The sequence below is a fragment of the Syngnathoides biaculeatus genome, chromosome 3 (genome assembly GCF_019802595.1).
Source record: "Syngnathoides biaculeatus isolate LvHL_M chromosome 3, ASM1980259v1, whole genome shotgun sequence".
Taxonomy (NCBI): Eukaryota; Metazoa; Chordata; class Actinopteri; order Syngnathiformes; family Syngnathidae; genus Syngnathoides; species Syngnathoides biaculeatus.
The window spans coordinates 23,126,691-23,144,671 of record NC_084642.1 but is presented as its reverse complement, the minus strand read 5'-3'; the positions used below and the strand labels follow the sequence as shown (position 1 = coordinate 23,144,671).

Below are 17,981 nucleotides of genomic sequence, written 5' to 3'. Positions count from 1 at the left end.
TAAAAAAATAATTTAAAAATATACCTCTGTGCGATCAGCTTGTGGGAGTATCTTCATGTCGGCCTTCAGGCTGCACACGTCCAAAACTCTTTCGTATCTGCACAAAGAAATCAATACATTAATGGTAGTAGCAGTAGTAAAAGTAACATTAATTGTCATATAGTAATTCAGCAGCAATAATACTAGCGGTAGTATTAATAATACCATTAAAAGTAGTCGGAAAATAAATTGTACTAATAACAGAAGTAATAGCAGTAATAGAGATAATATAGGTATTTGTAGTGGCAGTCGTAGTAGTTGTTAGTAGCCATAGAATTAGTAGTACAAGTAAGAGCAACGGAAGAGTAGTATGAACAGAAATAGTCGTTGCAGTAATTAGAGTAGGAGTTGTCATAGTAGTGAAAATAGCAACACTAATCATTTGAGTAGAAACACTCGTAGCAAATAGTTGTAGAAGTAGTAATAGTATCATTAGTAGTAGTAGAAGTAGTTTTAGTAGTAATATTAGAAGAAGTAGTTGCAGTAGTAGTAATATTCATAGAGTACTTGTAATAGTAATAATTGGAGTAGCAATAGTAGCAGCAGTATCAGAAACAGTAATAATACTAGCAATAGTACTGAAATAGTTTTAGTAATAGTAGAACTAATAATAACAGTAATTGTGGTTGTTGTAATAGTAGTGTTGTTATAATTGTAGTACTAATAGTTTTACTTGCAGTAGTAATAATAATAACAGTTGTAGTACATATTGTAGTTGTAGTAGGAATAACAGTAGTAGTTTTAAAAGTAAGCTGCTCTTTTTTTTTGTAGTAGAGCTAGCAGTAGTAGCCGTGGTAATTGTTAAAGTACCAATAAGAGTAGCTATAGTAGAAGTACATGTCCTAGTAATGGTAGCAAAAAAGGCATTAGTAGTTGTGCTGATTGTAATTCTATGACTAGTAGCAGTTGTTTTTGTTATTCCTTTTTGTCATTCCATCACTTCTTTGCTGTTTTCCACCGTGTGCATTACTTTTCCTTGTCCATCGGGCTACCCATCAGGATGTTTTCTTGTACACTTCCGTGGAAGATCCACGCCTGCTGGGAGACGTATGCAAACGTTCCGTCAGCCGTGATCGAGCCCTGCAGGAGGTGCATCTAAAAACACAAAAGCCACCAGATGGAGGTCTCCACCCTGGAAAAGAAAACCTCAGTGCAGGTGAGGCGGGTGATTCAACTCACCTGCTCTAAAATACTACAAATCAGCGAGGTTTTGCCACTTCCCACATTCCCGCAGACACCCAGTAACTTGCCCTTGGGAAGCGAGAAGGAAACATTCCTCAAAGTGGGCAAGAAGTCGTGTTTTTCCTCCAACTTGGATCCAATTTCTCTGTTGGCTGTTGCCGTCCCCCCGTTGACCACACCAGCAGGGAGTGCGTCCCTCCAGTTGTCGGGCTTGTTCCAAGACAAGGTAGCGTTCCTCATCTCGATGGCCAAGTCGCCATCTGTCCTCTGCACCAAATAGGGATCTGGATTCTGGATCAGCAATATTTTCTGGGGAGGCAAGGATGCAGAGTTATAAGACAACGAGGTGATCCAGGCGTTGGGCACCTTGCTGAGGATCCTAGGCTAGCCCTTAAGACCACTGGTGCAGTAGCCTTCCCAATGTTTTTGACTTAATAATATAACATGTTCCAGAAATATTATATATTTTTATTTTTAAGATTTTATCCTAAAAAAAAAAAAAAAATTCCTGCTCACATAGGACATTTTTTCTTATCAAATATTACACATTTTTACACACGATTGTATGATTTTTTTTTTCCTTTTATCATAATATTGAAATACATTTTTGGGGATCTTTGAGCTCCCTCCATGAAAGTTTATACTTTATGGGGTGACCTCTCCAATCCATTTCATCCGATACTGGTGGGCTGCCATGTTTGTATGCACAACAAAATGTGGTCTCTATTTTTTCTTGGGCTTGTAACTGTATTATATATGCTGTACAAATAAGGTCTTTGGTTTCAACATAAATAGCTTGTTGAACTCCAATTACTTGTCCTGCAAAACTCAAATATATGGTAGTCAGACAGAGAGGGGGTCCTGGATGGAACGGCACTGTGCAACAGCTATAAATTGCAGCCTCTTGGCCAATTGGGTCGGGGTACTGGAGTTGATTTTCTTTTGGTTCATCTTCAAAACAGGAGCTCTAAGTTTATGTGCCATGTTCGCCGACCATCTATTGCCCACCTCTGGGAGGGAGGACCGCCCTGGAGGAGTGATTCACAACTAAACCATTAGAGTGCAGAAAGTGTTGCCAAAATGCTAAGTGCAGGACATTGGTCTCGAATGGGGCACAGTATGAACAAACGCTTCATAAAATGACATCATAATCAGGGTACCTGACCCTGAATGAGAGTTTGGATAGACACAAAGCCTGCTTACAGTACATCCCTACAAAACAAAAATAACCAAATATGGCAGGAAGATTAAGTCATCCCAGTTCTTGGCCAATGAGAGAAGAAGGATTTTCCCGTAAAACTGTATGTAAGCCTGTGTTCTGCACACTGTAAATCAGAGTTTAGCTTTTAGCAAGGAGATGGCACTCTATAAGGATTTTTCTCTGGGAAAAAAAACAAACAAACATCATGATCAACAGTTGACATTTGTCTCCTTTAAATACTTCCTTGCCACCAATTACAACTTTCCTCATAGCTGAGGTTAAGAAACCTCTTGTGGAGTTTTAGTCTATCATTAAAAAAAAAAAGATGAAAAATTCATATAGGACTGCTCACAGGTAACTTGTTTAGTGAGTAGTGCGGGATAGGTTCTAATACTAAAATAGGTGAAGTCACTCAAAAATGAACTGCAAATGTGTGGGGGATTATCATAACCTGTCTATTACCCTTATCCTAGACCTGCTCTTTTGTCTTCTAACCAGACTCTAGACTCCATGATTGGTCTCCAGGGTACTGGGCAAGCACCAGACTGCTAACAAATACCAATAAAGTTTTCTACCTTGAGACGCAGAATGGACACGTTGGCCTCGGCCAGAGACTTCACGGACATCGGCATCAGAGCCAGGCAGAAGCGCATGGCGTTAAAGATGGCGATGGTGGTGAAAGCCTGATGATGACAGAAAACATCAGCAACATCTACGATGGCCTAAGCAGAGGCATTGACCTACACTTACAACATGTTAAATATTTGTTACAGTTGTATGAATCTAATCCCAACAGCCTATGCTCTTCATTTTGCAGTGTTTTTACAGCCTACAAGGGTTCCACAGTATTTTGATTTATGTGTTGCCATGTCAATCTAATCTGCCCAGAACCTTCTGTGTTGCTTGATGTAATTTGAAAATAATCAGATTACCACAACCCCCCCAAAAAGTAGAAACCATTTTTGTATTTTTTTCACACCTGGTTATAAACCTAAAATCCTTACAGATGAACTAGGACCATCCCAGATTGGTCATTTTAAGTGTTGGATTATGTCAGGTAAATTCCTGCTGAAGGTCCCAGTACCAAATGCATGGCGAGCTACTGTCAATAAAGTCAGCTATTTCTCACTTGCCGGCCCCGGTTGTGGTGTACTCACTTCAGTAATGTTTAGCTTCCAGCCCAACAAGGTGTGCAGCAAGAAGGTGAGTACGGTGGCCAGGGTGGGGATGATGCTGGTGATGCTCGTGTTTGCATTCTGGATATAACTGGCTATGCGCAGATGTTTTTTCTCAGTTTTCCTCAACTCTGAAAGAAATCCCAAAAAGGGGAATTGTTTTCATTTGTCAATAAAATCTCCTAAAAAAGTACAGTTTTTACTGGTAATTTCATTATTTTAGCCTTGTAAAATTACATTTTGTAACTATATTGTGGAACCGCAACTCTTCCAAAATTACTCTTACACATATGATAGTTTTTTCTTTGAAACATTCCACCTTTTTTCTCAGTGCTGTTAATTAAAAAAAAAAAAACTCTAACATTTCTTTTACTCATAAACATACAGGGATGAGAATGACCAATTTGGAATTTGAGTTTCCTCCTGGATATTTTTTGCTCGTATCGGAACACAGAGTGCACAGCACTTTGCCGGGAATGTCCAAGTTTTGTTTATCTCGCAAAATGCAAATATTTACAGTACCAAGCAAGTTAGAACGGCATATGATAGTGGTGCTTGTCCTACCACTAAGCTGAACTTGGTCTGAAAATGTAAATCCGCCGATCGGCGGAAAACTCTCATCCCTCCATATAGCATTAGCCTTAAAAAAAGAAATCTCTCACATTACACAGTTCTTATTTTTGCACAATTGACTCATACATGATTTTATCCCTTAAATATCATAATACACTGCCTTTTTTCCAGAATTTGCATAGATTTATTCATAATTGTATGATTTTATCCTTGAAAATAACTTATAACATTCTATTTAAAAAAAATACGTCACTTTATTATTCATCATCATTATTGTGAAAACAAAGTGAAATAAATGTGACTTTTTATGTACAATATTTGATGTTTTTTTCAAACAAAAATTGTTTTTGCTATACAACATTTTTAATACAGATTTTATAAACGATTGAATGAATTCATCCTGAAATAAAATAAAATTAAAGTAAATAAAAAACGTTTTTTAAAATATGTTGCTTATGCATAATTTTAGGATTTTATCCTTGTAAAATATGATATGTGTGATTTAATCTTCCAAAACTACAATATGGTGTTGGCATTCTGGGTTAACTGGCTATGGGCTGTTATTGTTCTTCATTTGCCTGAACTCTGCAAGAAACCTCGAAAGGGGTTATCTTGGAGAAATTACATTTTTTCCTCTGAATATTATGACTTTTTGGGAGACTTTTTTTTTTTTTACTTAGAACTGTCTCCGCCGAAGTCTCTGAGGATCCCTCCTTTTATCCATGAACTCACCCTGGACTCCTCCAACACTTTCTCACATTGACTGTCAATAGATTTACAGAATTATAGCGCTTCACAATCATTCATTCTCGTCCACCACAAGCCCCCCGCCCTTTATCCGTCCCACTCATGATCTCCACTGTGCTTCAACACAACATCAATTAAAGGTCCAGTTAGAGGGAGACTTGCTTGCTACACGTTTGAATCACAACTGGTCCTGATGAGCACACATTTGGTACATAGAGCAATTTGTGTCCGTGTAACTGTGCTTTCTATCCAAGACAAAATTGTCATCATAAATAACCTGATCACTAACAATAAACCGGACATGATGTTTAAAAACAGATATGGCTTGGCACTGATGCACCAATTGTTCTCACAGACGTCTGCCCACCAAATTGAAAGTTTTTATTCTTTTACAAGGGGGAGGTATTGCATCACTCATCCTTTCTTTTAACAGCTACACTTAGCAGAAACGCCGATCCTCTGACTCACAATTTACAGACTACCTCACCATTCTGCCCATTTTAATCGGTGAATTTTGGAATTAATGTGGCGGCCCCTAACGCGACAAGCCGAAAGGAAAAGAAGAAGAAGAAGACTATCAGGCATACATATCACCGAAGATAGGCCTTTAATAACTGTTGATTTTAATGTACACATTGGTAATGCATTGGAGAAAATGTACAAAGATTAGCAAAACCTTTGGTGCTGTATGGATTTTAAACAGTACATCACAGAGGGGGACAAGACCTTGGATCTCATCATAACATACGGCTTGTTGATGGGTTATGCCAACTGTTTTCGTTATTATAGTATTAAACACATTACTGTGTTATCCCACTGGGGCCTCCACTCCCTGAGAAGGGTTGCGTCAGGAAGGGCATCCGGCGTAAAAATTGTGCCAAACATATATATGCGTTCATCTGAGATGACACGCTGTGGCGACCCCGAAAGGGACAAGCCGAAAGAAACACACACACTGTGTTTATTTTAACGTCGACAGTTTTAATCCCAGAGAGGCTCCAGTGGGAAAGGTAATGAAAGTTTACAAGTTTTCCAAAGTGGCCAAAAAGTTTGAGATTTTACAGAAGACGGTGTTTGGTTTAACTATGAACTGATTTCTTATTTATCTATGGATTTATTCATTATTTATCTATTCACCGATCTGTTAATCATTTAATTAAATTTCATATTGTCTTTCAGTTTCATCCTGTCCTATTATCCTTTAGCTTTCTCTCCAGTGTCTCCTCATGGGAGATTCCCCGCTGGAAATTGTGTTCAGGCTGCCAGCAGGAATATCATTCTGTAGTTTTGCCATGCCTCGGGGGGCAGGGGGCTCTGCACAATAGAGAGAGTCCATCTCGGTCCTCCCGGGTCATGGTGATGGTCTTTGTGGCAGCATACTCTGTGGCTGCGTGCTGTGGCACCTCTCACTTGGCTTTGTCTTCCCCCACCTGGAGCCCAAGTGCCTTCCCATGTCTCTATATTAATTTTATGCATGTGTATGTTCAGATGTGGGAGGGGTGGGTCTTGTGTTTCTTCCCATTTCAATTTTGTTTTTATTTCTGTAAAGCACTTTGTGTTGCATTCTGATGTATGGAAAGTTTATCCAAGAAAGCAAAGCTTTTGTCCTCAAAATATTATGAATGAAAATATTACAGATTTGAAATGATCATTTTATCATTTCATTTAAAAAAAACAGAACATTGAATCAGGCCTGTGTTCATGCATCAGTCTGGTTTGATGCTGCCACAAACATGGCCAAAGTCAAACAGACAATCAAGACGGTCGAAAAAATTGTGGTTTCTAACCTTCCCACCCTTGAGGATTTGGATGCTTCGAGAACTAAGACAAGAGCATTCAAAATCCTCCAGGTCATGAACGCTTACATGCAAACAAAAAACAGCAGACATTCCAACAGCATCTTCCCTCTTGCCTTAACAGTTAACTTACAATTCATACGTGTTTACATGTGCCCTGTGATTGGCTGGTTACCAGTTCAGGGTGTACCCTGGCTGTTCCCTGAAGATAGCTGGGATCGGGTCGTCCTACTCCCCCCCATCCTTGTGAGGACAAGCAGCTCAGAAAATGAATGGATCAAGGGTTTTTATAATTTCATCTTCCAATAATTATTTCTTTAAATGTATGTTTTTTAACTCCAGGTCCACACCTTTTCTCATTAAATAACAGTTTTAAATTCAAAAATTACATGTTTTAAATAAATATGGAATTTTTCTCATAATATGCGACCCTTGTGAGGATAAGCGGCTGAGAAAATTAATTGGATGTTTTTTTAATGCTAATAATCCTGGCATAATAAACCCTGATCGTGTAGGCCCGTACCTGTGATTTTCTTCTGAAAGGAATCTTCCCATGCGTACATCTTGATGAGTTTGATGCTGTTGAGGATCTCGTTCATGATGCGAACGCGACTGTCTGTCATCACAATGGCTTTGTGCCGGAACTTGTTGATGAGCTTGGCCATGAGAAACTGAACAGCGGGGGGAATAAACAACAATTACTTGCTTTAATAGTCTTCAAGAAAAGCTGGCTATGGCGCAATGGTTTCCTGACCTGTATCGGAACGAAGACCGAGTAGGTACCGACGCCCATCAGCGCCGTGATGCCCAGGATGTAGCAGGCGTAGATGATGCAAACAAAGAAGAGCACCGGTGCTGACAGCACGAAGCTGCCGAACAGTACGGCCTCAAACAGCTTGTGGCCGTCGTTAGTCAAGACGTTAATGATCTGGGTTGGAGTTGTTAAACAGGACCAAACAAAAATCTCACAAACAGAATATAATGTAAACCCCCGCATAGTCGCGATACGATATTAGCTGTTTTAAGTACCCAAGTCAAAGCATTAAAATTCTTACTTAGGTGTAATCTTGTGGCATCTTAATGTCAAGAAACTACGTTGAAGTAAATTGAGGAGACAAAAGCAGTGCTTTGCCGCCATCTTTGGCATCTCTGTGCAGTTCAAACCTTTTGCAGGGGTAGTGATGCTGACATAAGGGCATTGAGCAAATGGTGCAAAGTCCTCAAGCAATTTAAAGTGACTATTTGTGGAATAATCTGGTACGGTGATGATTGTGGAAATGCTGTTAAGAGTCCTCAAACTGATCTTATTGGCAAGAGGGAAGAAGTTGTTGGAATGTCTGATGGTTTTAGTTTGCATTGTTTTATACCGCCTTCCTGAGGAGAGAAACTTGAATTGGTGGTGACCAGGTTGCGGAGGGTACAAAGGGATTTTGCATTCCCGTGTCTTAGTTTTAGTAGTGTGCTAGTCCTCAAAAGTGGGTAGAAGGCTAACTATAATTTCTTCGGAAGTCTTGACTGTCTGTTGCAGTCGGAGTTTGTTGTTTCTTGTGGTAGCACCAAACCAGACTGATGGTGCTGTGTAGAACTGCCTCAATAGTACCCGTAGCAGGCCCTGTTTCCTCAGAATCCACAGGGAGTACATCCTCTGTGGGTTTTTTTTTTTTTTTTTTTGGATGGAGTTGCTGCTCGCAGGATTTCAGGTCCTGGGGGAATCCAATTTCCAGGAACTTGAAAGTCTTGACAGTTGACACAGGGTTGTGTGACAGTGTGAGAGGCAGCTATGGTGAAGGATGTTTCCTGAAGTCCAAGTTCATCTCTACAGAGTTGAGCATTTGGTTTTGAACTTTGCACTGGTAGCAGTCTGGATGGTCTACTTTCTGCTTGGGCCAGACAATATGATGTTCTTGATTTGCCAAAACAATGTGAAAACTGGACTCCTCAGACCACAGCACACATTTCCAGTTTGCATCATTCCTCTCAAAGAAGTTGGCTTGGTTTCTGGGTGTTGTTGATTTGCGGCGTTTGCTTTGCACGGTACAATTTGGACTTATATTTGCAGATGTGACAAACAGCATTAACTGAGACAGTTAATCTAAAGTTTTCCTGAGCCCATGTGGCAATATCCTTAACACAATGAAGGTTTTTAATGTAGTAGCACCAGTGGGATGTAAGGTCACAGACATTCAATGTATGTTTTAGACCTTGCCTCTTACAACCAGAAATTTGTCCATATGCTCTGAAACTTTTGATAATATTATAGACCACAGACGGTGAAATCTCTAAATTCCTTTCAATTCAATGTTGAGAAACGTTGTTCTTAAACTGTTTGGAGTTCTTGCTTACGCAGTTGTTTACAAAGTCGTGAAACTCACTCCATCCTTGCTTCTGAAAAACTGAGCATTTGGGAGATGGTCCTTTTATGTCATGACACTCATCTGTTTTGCATTGAATTGCACTGTCTATGACTCTCCTGTACATCACTGACTTCCGTAACAAAGATATATATACTATTTGTCATAAACGGATCATTTTCCGACCGATTATAGCGCCACAAAATGAGAATTAGATGCAACACTTGCTTGGCAATCTGTCTTGGGTGTTAAATTCTGATTGTCCCTGTTCTGCCTTATGACACTTCCTCGAACGATGGCAAATATAGTATAGAAACAGATACTGGTGTCAGTATTGGTGCATCCCGAGATTTTACTAGTTATAATTTCAGCCTAAAAGTTGTTTTCTAGTAATATCCATCCATTTTCTTAGCCACTTATCCTCAAAAGGGTCGCAGGAGTCCTGGAGCCTATCCCAGCTGTCAATGGGCAGGAGGCCGGGTAAACCCTTAACTGGTTGCCAGCCAATCGCAGAGCACATCGAGACAAACAGCCGCACTCACAATCACACCTAGGTGCAATTTAGAGTGTCCAATTAATGTTGCATGTTTTTAGGATGTGGGAGGAAACCAGAGTCCTCGGAAAAAACCCACGTATGCACAGGGAGAACATGCAAACTCCACACAGGGGGAGGCCGCGATTTGAACCTCAGTCCTCAGAACTTTGAGGCCAATGCTTTTCCAGCTGAGCCACCATTCCGCCCCTTTCTAGTAATATGTTATTTAAAAAAAAAAAACAAAGGAAATTTGCAAATTTTGGGGGTGCTTTTACTCACAGTTGTATGATTACATCACCCCACCCGGGAAAAAACAACAACATTCTTTTGTCATAAAATTATAAGTTTACTTTTTTTATTGCAATACCCAACTGAAAGCTGGATGTTAGCTACCTCTCCCATGGAGATTCCACTGTGCACCCGCAGCGAGATGACCTTCTGATAGGCCAGTGAACTGAAGGCCCCCTTCAGCCGGACGGCAGTTCGCAGGTTGACTGCCCACAGCAGTGAAATAAAGAAGCCCTTGAAGAACTCTGTGGTGAACAGAGCAAAGCAGAGGCCGATGCCGTGCATCTGCGTTGACTGGGAAGGGTCGTCTACATAGTTCAGGAGCAGGTAGACCACAATGGCCTGAGGGGGGTTTAAATCACAGTTACTATGGTGGCAGCTTGAACCAAAGAAATACAAGGTCCCAACCTCCTGAACATGAGATCAGAACTACCCGCAGATCTGTCTGAACCCCTTGTTTCAGGGAATTTACTGGATGGAGTGCTGTGTTGACTCACCGGACCCAGAAAGGCTGACACCATGGCAATCACTCCGACCAGGACAGAGAGAATCAGCCTGGTTCTTTGGAAGTGAAGAATGGCTCGGACTAAAGAGGCCTTTTCCAGACCTGACTTTGCTACTTCCTCCTCCCAGAGTCTCTGGAGCCTGAGGACAGCATAAGTGTTGCTATTCCGGGACCATTCTCACATTTCGCTCTCAGGTGCAACAATATCCATCCATTGGGTATACCATTAAATTGCTACATCCTAAACATACACCCCTGACAGGTCAACAGCCAATCAGGGTGTTTGGAGATTGTCCACAAAACATTTCAGCTTTTCACGTGGTTTGATTTCTGTCCTACTCGTGACCGAGCTCAAACTTTTCTAAGAAGGTCTGTGTGGCTTCACATTCATCCAGGTAATTTGCAAAACAATTAACAGGATTTTTTCTGGTTCTTGAAGACAAGTCACCTTGAATGCAAAAGGCTCGTTCAGTTGTAAATATTGTGTGAACTCCCACAATTTTTTTGGTCTGTGGTGTGTGTGATCCCCGAGGACAGTCACATCAAGGTTGTCGCTGTTTTGCCAAGTGTGGCTGCTAAATGACCATTTTAGGTTTCAACCAGTGGTTCACCTGCCTATGGCAAAATGGCTAATGAGTGGCCACTGTTTTTCCCAAAGAAACAAGACGATGTTTTTGAGAGAGAGGTCAAGACGTTGTTATAAGCATTAGTGCTAGTAAAAACCTGCTCCTCGGCTTTGATACTGCCTTTGTAGTTTGCCATAGACCTCTGCTTTAATAGGTTTCTTTTGAACCTCCTTCAAACCAGCGGTCCTTTCTGTCCAGATTTTGGACATTTTTGTGCTCAAAGACGTCTGCTTTTGAGGTGCATCTCCGTTATGCAAAACAGTCATTTATCAACCCTTGTGTGATCTCCCCTTTTTGACATGAACACCAAAGACATTGTATAGGGGCAGTGGACATTTCAAATTTAGAGCTGAAGAAACGCTCTGTAATTAAGCTGAAACGTATTCAACATGAAGATTTTTCCAGGAAGAATTTGCTACTTAATATACTGTATATAAAAAATGGAAAAAAACCTGTCTGTGCTTCCTCCGGCCTCATCCAAAGGTGACAGGTTAAGGGTGTTGACGTCCACCCTGTTCCGGTACATGGCCCACATCATGGAAGTCATCCATGTGAAGGTGGCGAAGGACAGGAAACCCGCATTATCAATTGCATGTGGCCTACACAGCCAACAGACTTGGTGTTAGCAATGGGTTAGCAGCATTTGTTAATTAAGTGCTGCTAAGTGAAATCCACTGACTGTGTTGATGTCCACCGGAAAGGTTTGAGGGTCTGAACACTCTGCTTGTACTTTCCAAAAAGTGATGCGGAAGTTTTCCTTTGACCATTGTTGTCCCCGGTGCTCTAAAAATCCAAAAAAGTGCTCGGTAGCTCATAAGAGTCCAGGAAGAAGTGTTTGTTTGATGTGTACTCACAGATAAAACATGTTTATATTTCTCCAAATTACAATCTTCAGCCATCATCTTGTCCTATAGAGAGACACATAGCATATATTAATGTTGGTCAACTTTTATTTCACAAAAGGAAGTACTTGACATTTTTAAAAAATGTGCATCTAAAGTCTGTCCCAGCAAATTACAAAGCACATATAAACAAACAAGCCTTCACACTCACATTCACCTGCTTTAGATTGTTCATTGAAGCTATCAGGCAAGTTTATGAAGTTGGGAACCAGGAAATCAAGGTTCAAGGGATTCAATTCAGCGCTATTATTATCATAGGAAGAGTCAGGAAACATGATTCGCCTGTGTGATGATGAGATTTGAAATAAATGGAAAGCAATAAACAAAATGGTACGGGGGCTTAACACTACAAAATAAATAAAATTTGTGCATGGAAACTGTACAACACGTGGAAAATGAGATAGCACAGAATATTGTGCAACTTGGGACAGATTGTGCAGTAGCATAAAAAATACACTATCATATGTACCATATGAGCAGGGGTGCACATAATTTTATTCCGGTTCTCACAGGAGCACAGGAGGTCATTGCTTGAGACTCATTATTTTTCTCTTTTCCTTGACCAACTGTAAAGACATTAGGCCTGATTGATATGGGGGAGGGGGGGGGTGTTCTGTTAAAATATTTTCCCCCATATCAGTCAATACTGATACGTATGATGACAAACAGCTTTTCATTATCGTAAATTCCCTGTTACTCTGAACCTTTTGATGTAAATATTTATTTCCTGTCAAAATTTGAACAGAAAGATGGCGGGGGAGGTGTGGCTTAGCCCTCGATCTGGTCTGGGACTGTAAAATCTTGCAGAGTGTGCTCAAGTGGGTGGTAGTACTTCAGCTAGTAATAAAAATGGGTGGTACAGTATTTTGACTTTGTGTGAACATACACAGTAAACTTGAGATACAGAGTAGCGTGCACTAAATTATCCTGTTAGACTAAAAAAAGAAACTCGTTCCACACTGCGAAACGTTTGGGGGCTTTCTAGTCAACTATGTCATCCATTTCGTTGTAGTTTCGTGGTAGTTTCTCCTATGGATTTTCTGGGGAGGGAATACTCATTATACTCGTCATCATTTTCTCTTCCAGCCTTATTCAGCTACTGAGGTACAAGGCTGCAGCTGTACAAAAAAATACTGCATGTTGTGACTGGCTACCACTAAACACTGTGTGCATCAAGTTAACTTTCAATCCAATCTATTGACTAACATCACCACCCTGCAAGTTGCACCGTTTGCGATGGAACTTGTTGTGCAGCTCAAGCTTGCAGCCTAGCTCAGTTGGAACTGAGAATGGAACAGATCAATTCATTAAGTTCAGGTTGTACCCTGTCTCCTGCCCAATGACTGCTGGGATTGGCTCCAGCACTCCAGCAACCCTTGTGAGGATAAGCGGCTAAGAAAATGGATGGCTGGATAAAAGACAGTGTAGATGTTTAATATTTTCCACACTTGCTTCATCCCGGTGTCCTGCGTACTGCTCCACCAGTCACCTGAACAGGAAAGAAATGCTTCAACAGATTTTAGACAATGCGGAAGTTATCTAAGTTCGCTATCATCCAATAACAAATATTGTGGCTAGTAACCATAGGAAACCACTGGGAACAGTGACTGGTAAGCAAAACAGTTCCTGTTAACCGCTGCTCAAAAGGACTTACAGTATGCCAGCCCATTAACATTATATAAACATACAGTAACGGTCAGGAGTCCCTCTAACTGTGCCCATTAATCATTTGAATTTTTTCATTTGCTCTTTGTTTTTAAATGTCATTCTAATTAAGTCAAGTACATTGAGTTATCTTTTCGCTCTTTGATTTTGAAGGCTTTCATATGTAATTCTATTCAAGTAAAGCTCACTGAGTTATTGTGTATAAAACACTAAAATAAAGCTGCCTTGCCTTGAAATAAGGTTGCTGATAATATCGATGTGGAAATGGGCTCACCTCTGCTAACTCCACAGGCAAACCTCCACTAGTAAGTAAACGATTCAGTGGTTAGCTTGCGGGCCAACACCCAGCTAGCTGTTAATCAGCCACATCAAATACGTTCGCTGCTCCGGGCAGAAAATTACCAGAATCGAGTTTGGCTGGATCGTCCCAACCCTAATAGTAAATAATGATTATCAAAATCAAGATGCTGTCGGCTATTTAATATTTTAATGGTACTTGAAACAAGATTGATATGGAAATTTTGATAAAAGTTAAGTGTATGTGTGTGCATGTGTACATCCCAACTAACAAACTAAATGAGAAACTGCCAAAACTGACAGAAATACATATTTGTCCGTATGAAAACAGTAGGCTAATGTAGTTGTTTAACGACCAAGTAATTTTAACTTTACTTTTTTCTAGGATGACTGAAAGATGCTCAGGCGCAAAAAATTGACAAACTGAAATGTGTCCTGAAGCTGTCTTTTATAGTTCCTTGTAGGGATGAGAATGATGTGTCACATAATGTAACTGTATTAGAAAGCTCTACATAAACTGCAAGGTGTTCAGAGATTAAATATCTCCTGTTGATTGTAAAAATACAACATGTACATCATGAAATTGATTCAAGGCTTTCCAAATGCTGTAAGACAAAGGGGAAATCCAGTCCTCTCCATGAACAATGTATCCAATAGGTCACGTAATATCTACTCTACCTTGACAATGTGATATTAAATCCTCTCTCATTTACTAGTGTTTTGAGAAGATTTTTATCGACAATTACGAATTTTCAGGGGCGCTGCCATTTTCGCGAGTCACTTGATTTACGGGCGCGGACGTGACGTGTAAGGTGCCGCACCAAAGCCTCGGTTACATTGTGCCCAGCGCTGATTTCTCGCATCCATCCACATCTGATGGAGAAATAGCAGTATCGGTTGATCGGGAAGACAGAGGAATACTTCCGTACTTGTGTGAACCTGTGGCTATAAATAATGTTGAATATTCGGATGGTTCTTCGGACGGAATGACGCCGCAGTCTGACTACTCGGAGGCCTACGCGCAGGATGTAAGTGCGTAAAAAAAGGCCCCTGGAGCTTTGGGCCGGCAGACGCTGCCTCCGCCGGACGCCGAAGCTCGGCTCGCGGCCCGCCACTGGACCTTGCTCATCAGACATTAACCCAGGGTTCGCACGCGGCCCTAAAAGTCCCTAAAAACCCCTAAATTTTCACAGGTGCATTTAGGGGCTTCTAAAAGTCCTTAAAACCCGCGAAAACCGGTCAAGCCCCTAAAAGGCCTTAAATTAAAAAAAAAAAATCAAAGGGAGGACCTCTACCACCAAAATTCTCCCCCAAAAAATAAATTAATCTTTTATTTAAAAAAAAAAAATAGCGATCCATCTGGCGTCCAAATCAGCCGGAAATTGTCAACGGAAGTCACCGTGTTGACAACTAGTCGCCATCTTGTCGATATTCCGTTGTTTGTTTCCGTGAGTAGGCATTTCACTTCGTCTTCGTTACGACGTAGCGTAGTTCTTTCATCGATCCAACTTGTATCACGGGAAAGTGCAATTTTCAAGAAGCTTGGGTTGAAAGTAAGGCGTTTGGGAGCTGGGTTCATCGAGATCCGAAAGATCGGCACATGTTTTACTGCCATCTGTGCAAGCAGAGTTATCAGCTTGAAAAGATGGGCGTCAAAGCGCTGGAGTCGCACCGGAAAAACAGGAGACACGCTGATTTGGCGAAGACTCTCATCTTCTGTTGGTATGAATCTGTTTCTAAAATATCAAGATAGTGCAGCATCAACTTCAGGCAGTGGTACTAGCAGTGCATGCGCACTAGGGATCGCAAAAAAACGCTTACTTTCATAACCTGTTTTAACTGAACAGCTGTAGCAAAAAAAACGGTACCATAGTGGTGTTTACATAATTCACCCGCGGGACCTCGAGTTGGAGTGCGGGGTTCCGCACGGACTGTTTTTTGTTGTTGCTCTTCCAGAGTGACGAGTTCACAGAGTTCTCCCCTTTATGCGAGTAGTGTTTTGATGTCTGGCAATAAAACAAGTTTACTCCCATACTTTGGAGCGTTTCATCGATGCCATGTTTGATGTTTCTTTGATTTATCTGAATGTTCTTTTGAGTCCAACTTTACTCTAACAGCGAAACTTGAAAAAAGTGGAAATGATGTTGAAAAAATACCGCAATGTGGCGTACCGGAACCGGAAGTAATGATTGGAAATTTTAACCAATTTCGAAAGTCCGACCATGGTTTCGGTTTTAAAAAAACGAAAACTGGTTATAACCGGTTATTTGTAACCTGTTGCGATCCCTAATGCGCACTTACAGTTGTCCAGCCAGAAGTCAGGCTTTATGAACGTAGTTCAATACACGAAGACGGACTCGTTAAAGGCAGAGATCGCGTGGACTTTAAAAGTGATATGCAGCCATTTCAGTTACAAATCTTGTGAAAATAATTCGAAAATGTTTGCAGTCATGTTCCCAGACAGTGACATTGCTAAAAACTACCACTGTGGGGAAAGGAAGACTTCGTACCCGGCTACATTTGGCATCGCTGCCCACTTTTCATCTCTACTGGCTCAAAGCCAAAAAAGCCAGAATAGAGACTGACATATCTATGCTTATTGAGAAGGCTGACAGGCTGTGTGAGGAGGCAGAAGAAAAGAGGAATCTAAGCTTTATCACTGAGGCCAATGCACTCAGAGGCAGAGCAAAGGACAAGAGAGCCACTTTGGCACCTCTGCAGCAACAAATAGAGGAGGCACTGGGTAGGCTCAAGGAGCTAGAGTAGGGGTGCTGAAACAGACATCAGTAGAAGACATTTGTGTATATAGTTGCAATTGTAGTTTGAATCTGTTTTTCTGTAGACTGTTATGTGAAGACGTTGACAATGGTCATATCAATGAGAACTACCACAAGGCGCGACAGGTGATCACTGTCACAGGTACTGAGGTACTGGAACATTTGATGAACCAAGAACGGTTGATGGCACCATTGGGTGAGTCTTTTTTCCTTACTCTTGATTTCCCACGATGGCCCTAAATTTTTTGTGTCAACCCCTAAGAATGCCCCTAAAAAGCCCTTAAATTTTTTGGGTCAGACTGAGTATGAACCCTGTTAACCTTTCATTAACCGTCATTCCCGTCTGAAGAACCATCCGTGTTGGCAGCACAATCTGGTGCTGCTCCTAACTGATTTTAGACTCACATTTCTGTGCAAATTTGATTTGCTTTATAAAACTTCATCCACTTATTTATTTAAATGATCAGTTAACTTTATATGAAAGGCTACTGACGCTGGGACTTTAGTGTTTTTGTTTTAACTTCAAACAAACATAAGTGAAAGAATGAAAATGTGGTTGTATTTAAATTTGATAAACTTTATTGACTGCATATGGAGAAGGCTTTAGTTTTCACTTAATTTTATAATCTATAATCTGTTTAGTCTGGGAGGTTCCATCCTCTTGCTATTAACATTTTCATACAAAATTGAGATTTCAAAACTACGCTTAAGGGTGTTTAAACAAGTATTTAAGCCATCCGTCTTCATTGTATCCTTATATCCATGATTAAAACACACAATATGCTTTTTCAATAAACACCGTTTCTCGGACAAAACAATATAATTTCAAACAAAGGCATTTATCCATCCATCCATTTTCTTAGCCGCTTATCCTCACGAGGGTCGCGGGGAGTGCTGGCGCCTATCCCAGCTGTCAACGGGCAGGAGGCGGGGTACACGCTGACCCGGTTGCCAGTCAATCGCAGGGAACATCGAGACAAAAAGCCGCACTCACAATCACACCGAGGGGCAATTGTTTTTGAGATGTCGGAGGAAACCCACCCAGGCACCGGGAGAACATGCAAACTCCACACAGGAGGATCTGTGAGTCCAACGCTTTCCATCTGAGTCACCGTCCCCTCAAAAGGCAAAGTTTAACTGGCCATTAATAGTTAAAAAGTACCTTTGTTGAAAACGCGCTTGTCGGTCCGTGGTCCCGGTTTGCGGTCTTTGGTGGCGGCTTGCAGCGCTGGAAAGAATCAAGTCAAGAGAGCCGCCCAGACGATGCATTCGGGAAACACGCCGCCAGCCAGCTTCAAAATGAAAGCCTAGCAAAAGAAGAA

The 17,981-nt window shown here is 41.0% G+C and overlaps 1 protein-coding gene across 3 annotated transcripts in view; it reads right to left on the bottom strand.

The window, feature by feature from the left end:
* abcc12 (ATP-binding cassette, sub-family C (CFTR/MRP), member 12) overlaps positions 1 to 17,981 on the bottom strand; it is a 35,284-nt gene that overhangs the window by 13,656 nt on the left and 3,647 nt on the right. For 2 of the 3 annotated variants that reach the window (XM_061814850.1, XM_061814849.1), the window contains exons 2-14: positions 17,822 to 17,966; positions 11,873 to 11,926; positions 11,698 to 11,801; positions 11,471 to 11,617; positions 10,385 to 10,532; positions 9,993 to 10,229; positions 7,468 to 7,641; positions 7,237 to 7,384; positions 3,580 to 3,728; positions 2,998 to 3,105; positions 1,219 to 1,530; positions 1,010 to 1,134; positions 25 to 97 (exon numbers count right to left, since the gene is read on the bottom strand). In XM_061814850.1, coding sequence (XP_061670834.1) covers positions 25 to 97; positions 1,010 to 1,134; positions 1,219 to 1,530; positions 2,998 to 3,105; positions 3,580 to 3,728; positions 7,237 to 7,384; positions 7,468 to 7,641; positions 9,993 to 10,229; positions 10,385 to 10,532; positions 11,471 to 11,617; positions 11,698 to 11,801; positions 11,873 to 11,920 — 1,773 coding nt within the window. In that variant the 5' untranslated portion in view covers positions 11,921 to 11,926; positions 17,822 to 17,966. Of the gene's footprint in view, positions 1 to 24; positions 98 to 1,009; positions 1,135 to 1,218; positions 1,531 to 2,997; positions 3,106 to 3,579; positions 3,729 to 7,236; positions 7,385 to 7,467; positions 7,642 to 9,992; positions 10,230 to 10,384; positions 10,533 to 11,470; positions 11,618 to 11,697; positions 11,802 to 11,872; positions 11,927 to 17,821; positions 17,967 to 17,981 lie in introns of those variants that run through there. The other variant, XM_061814851.1, reaches the window with a different exon arrangement.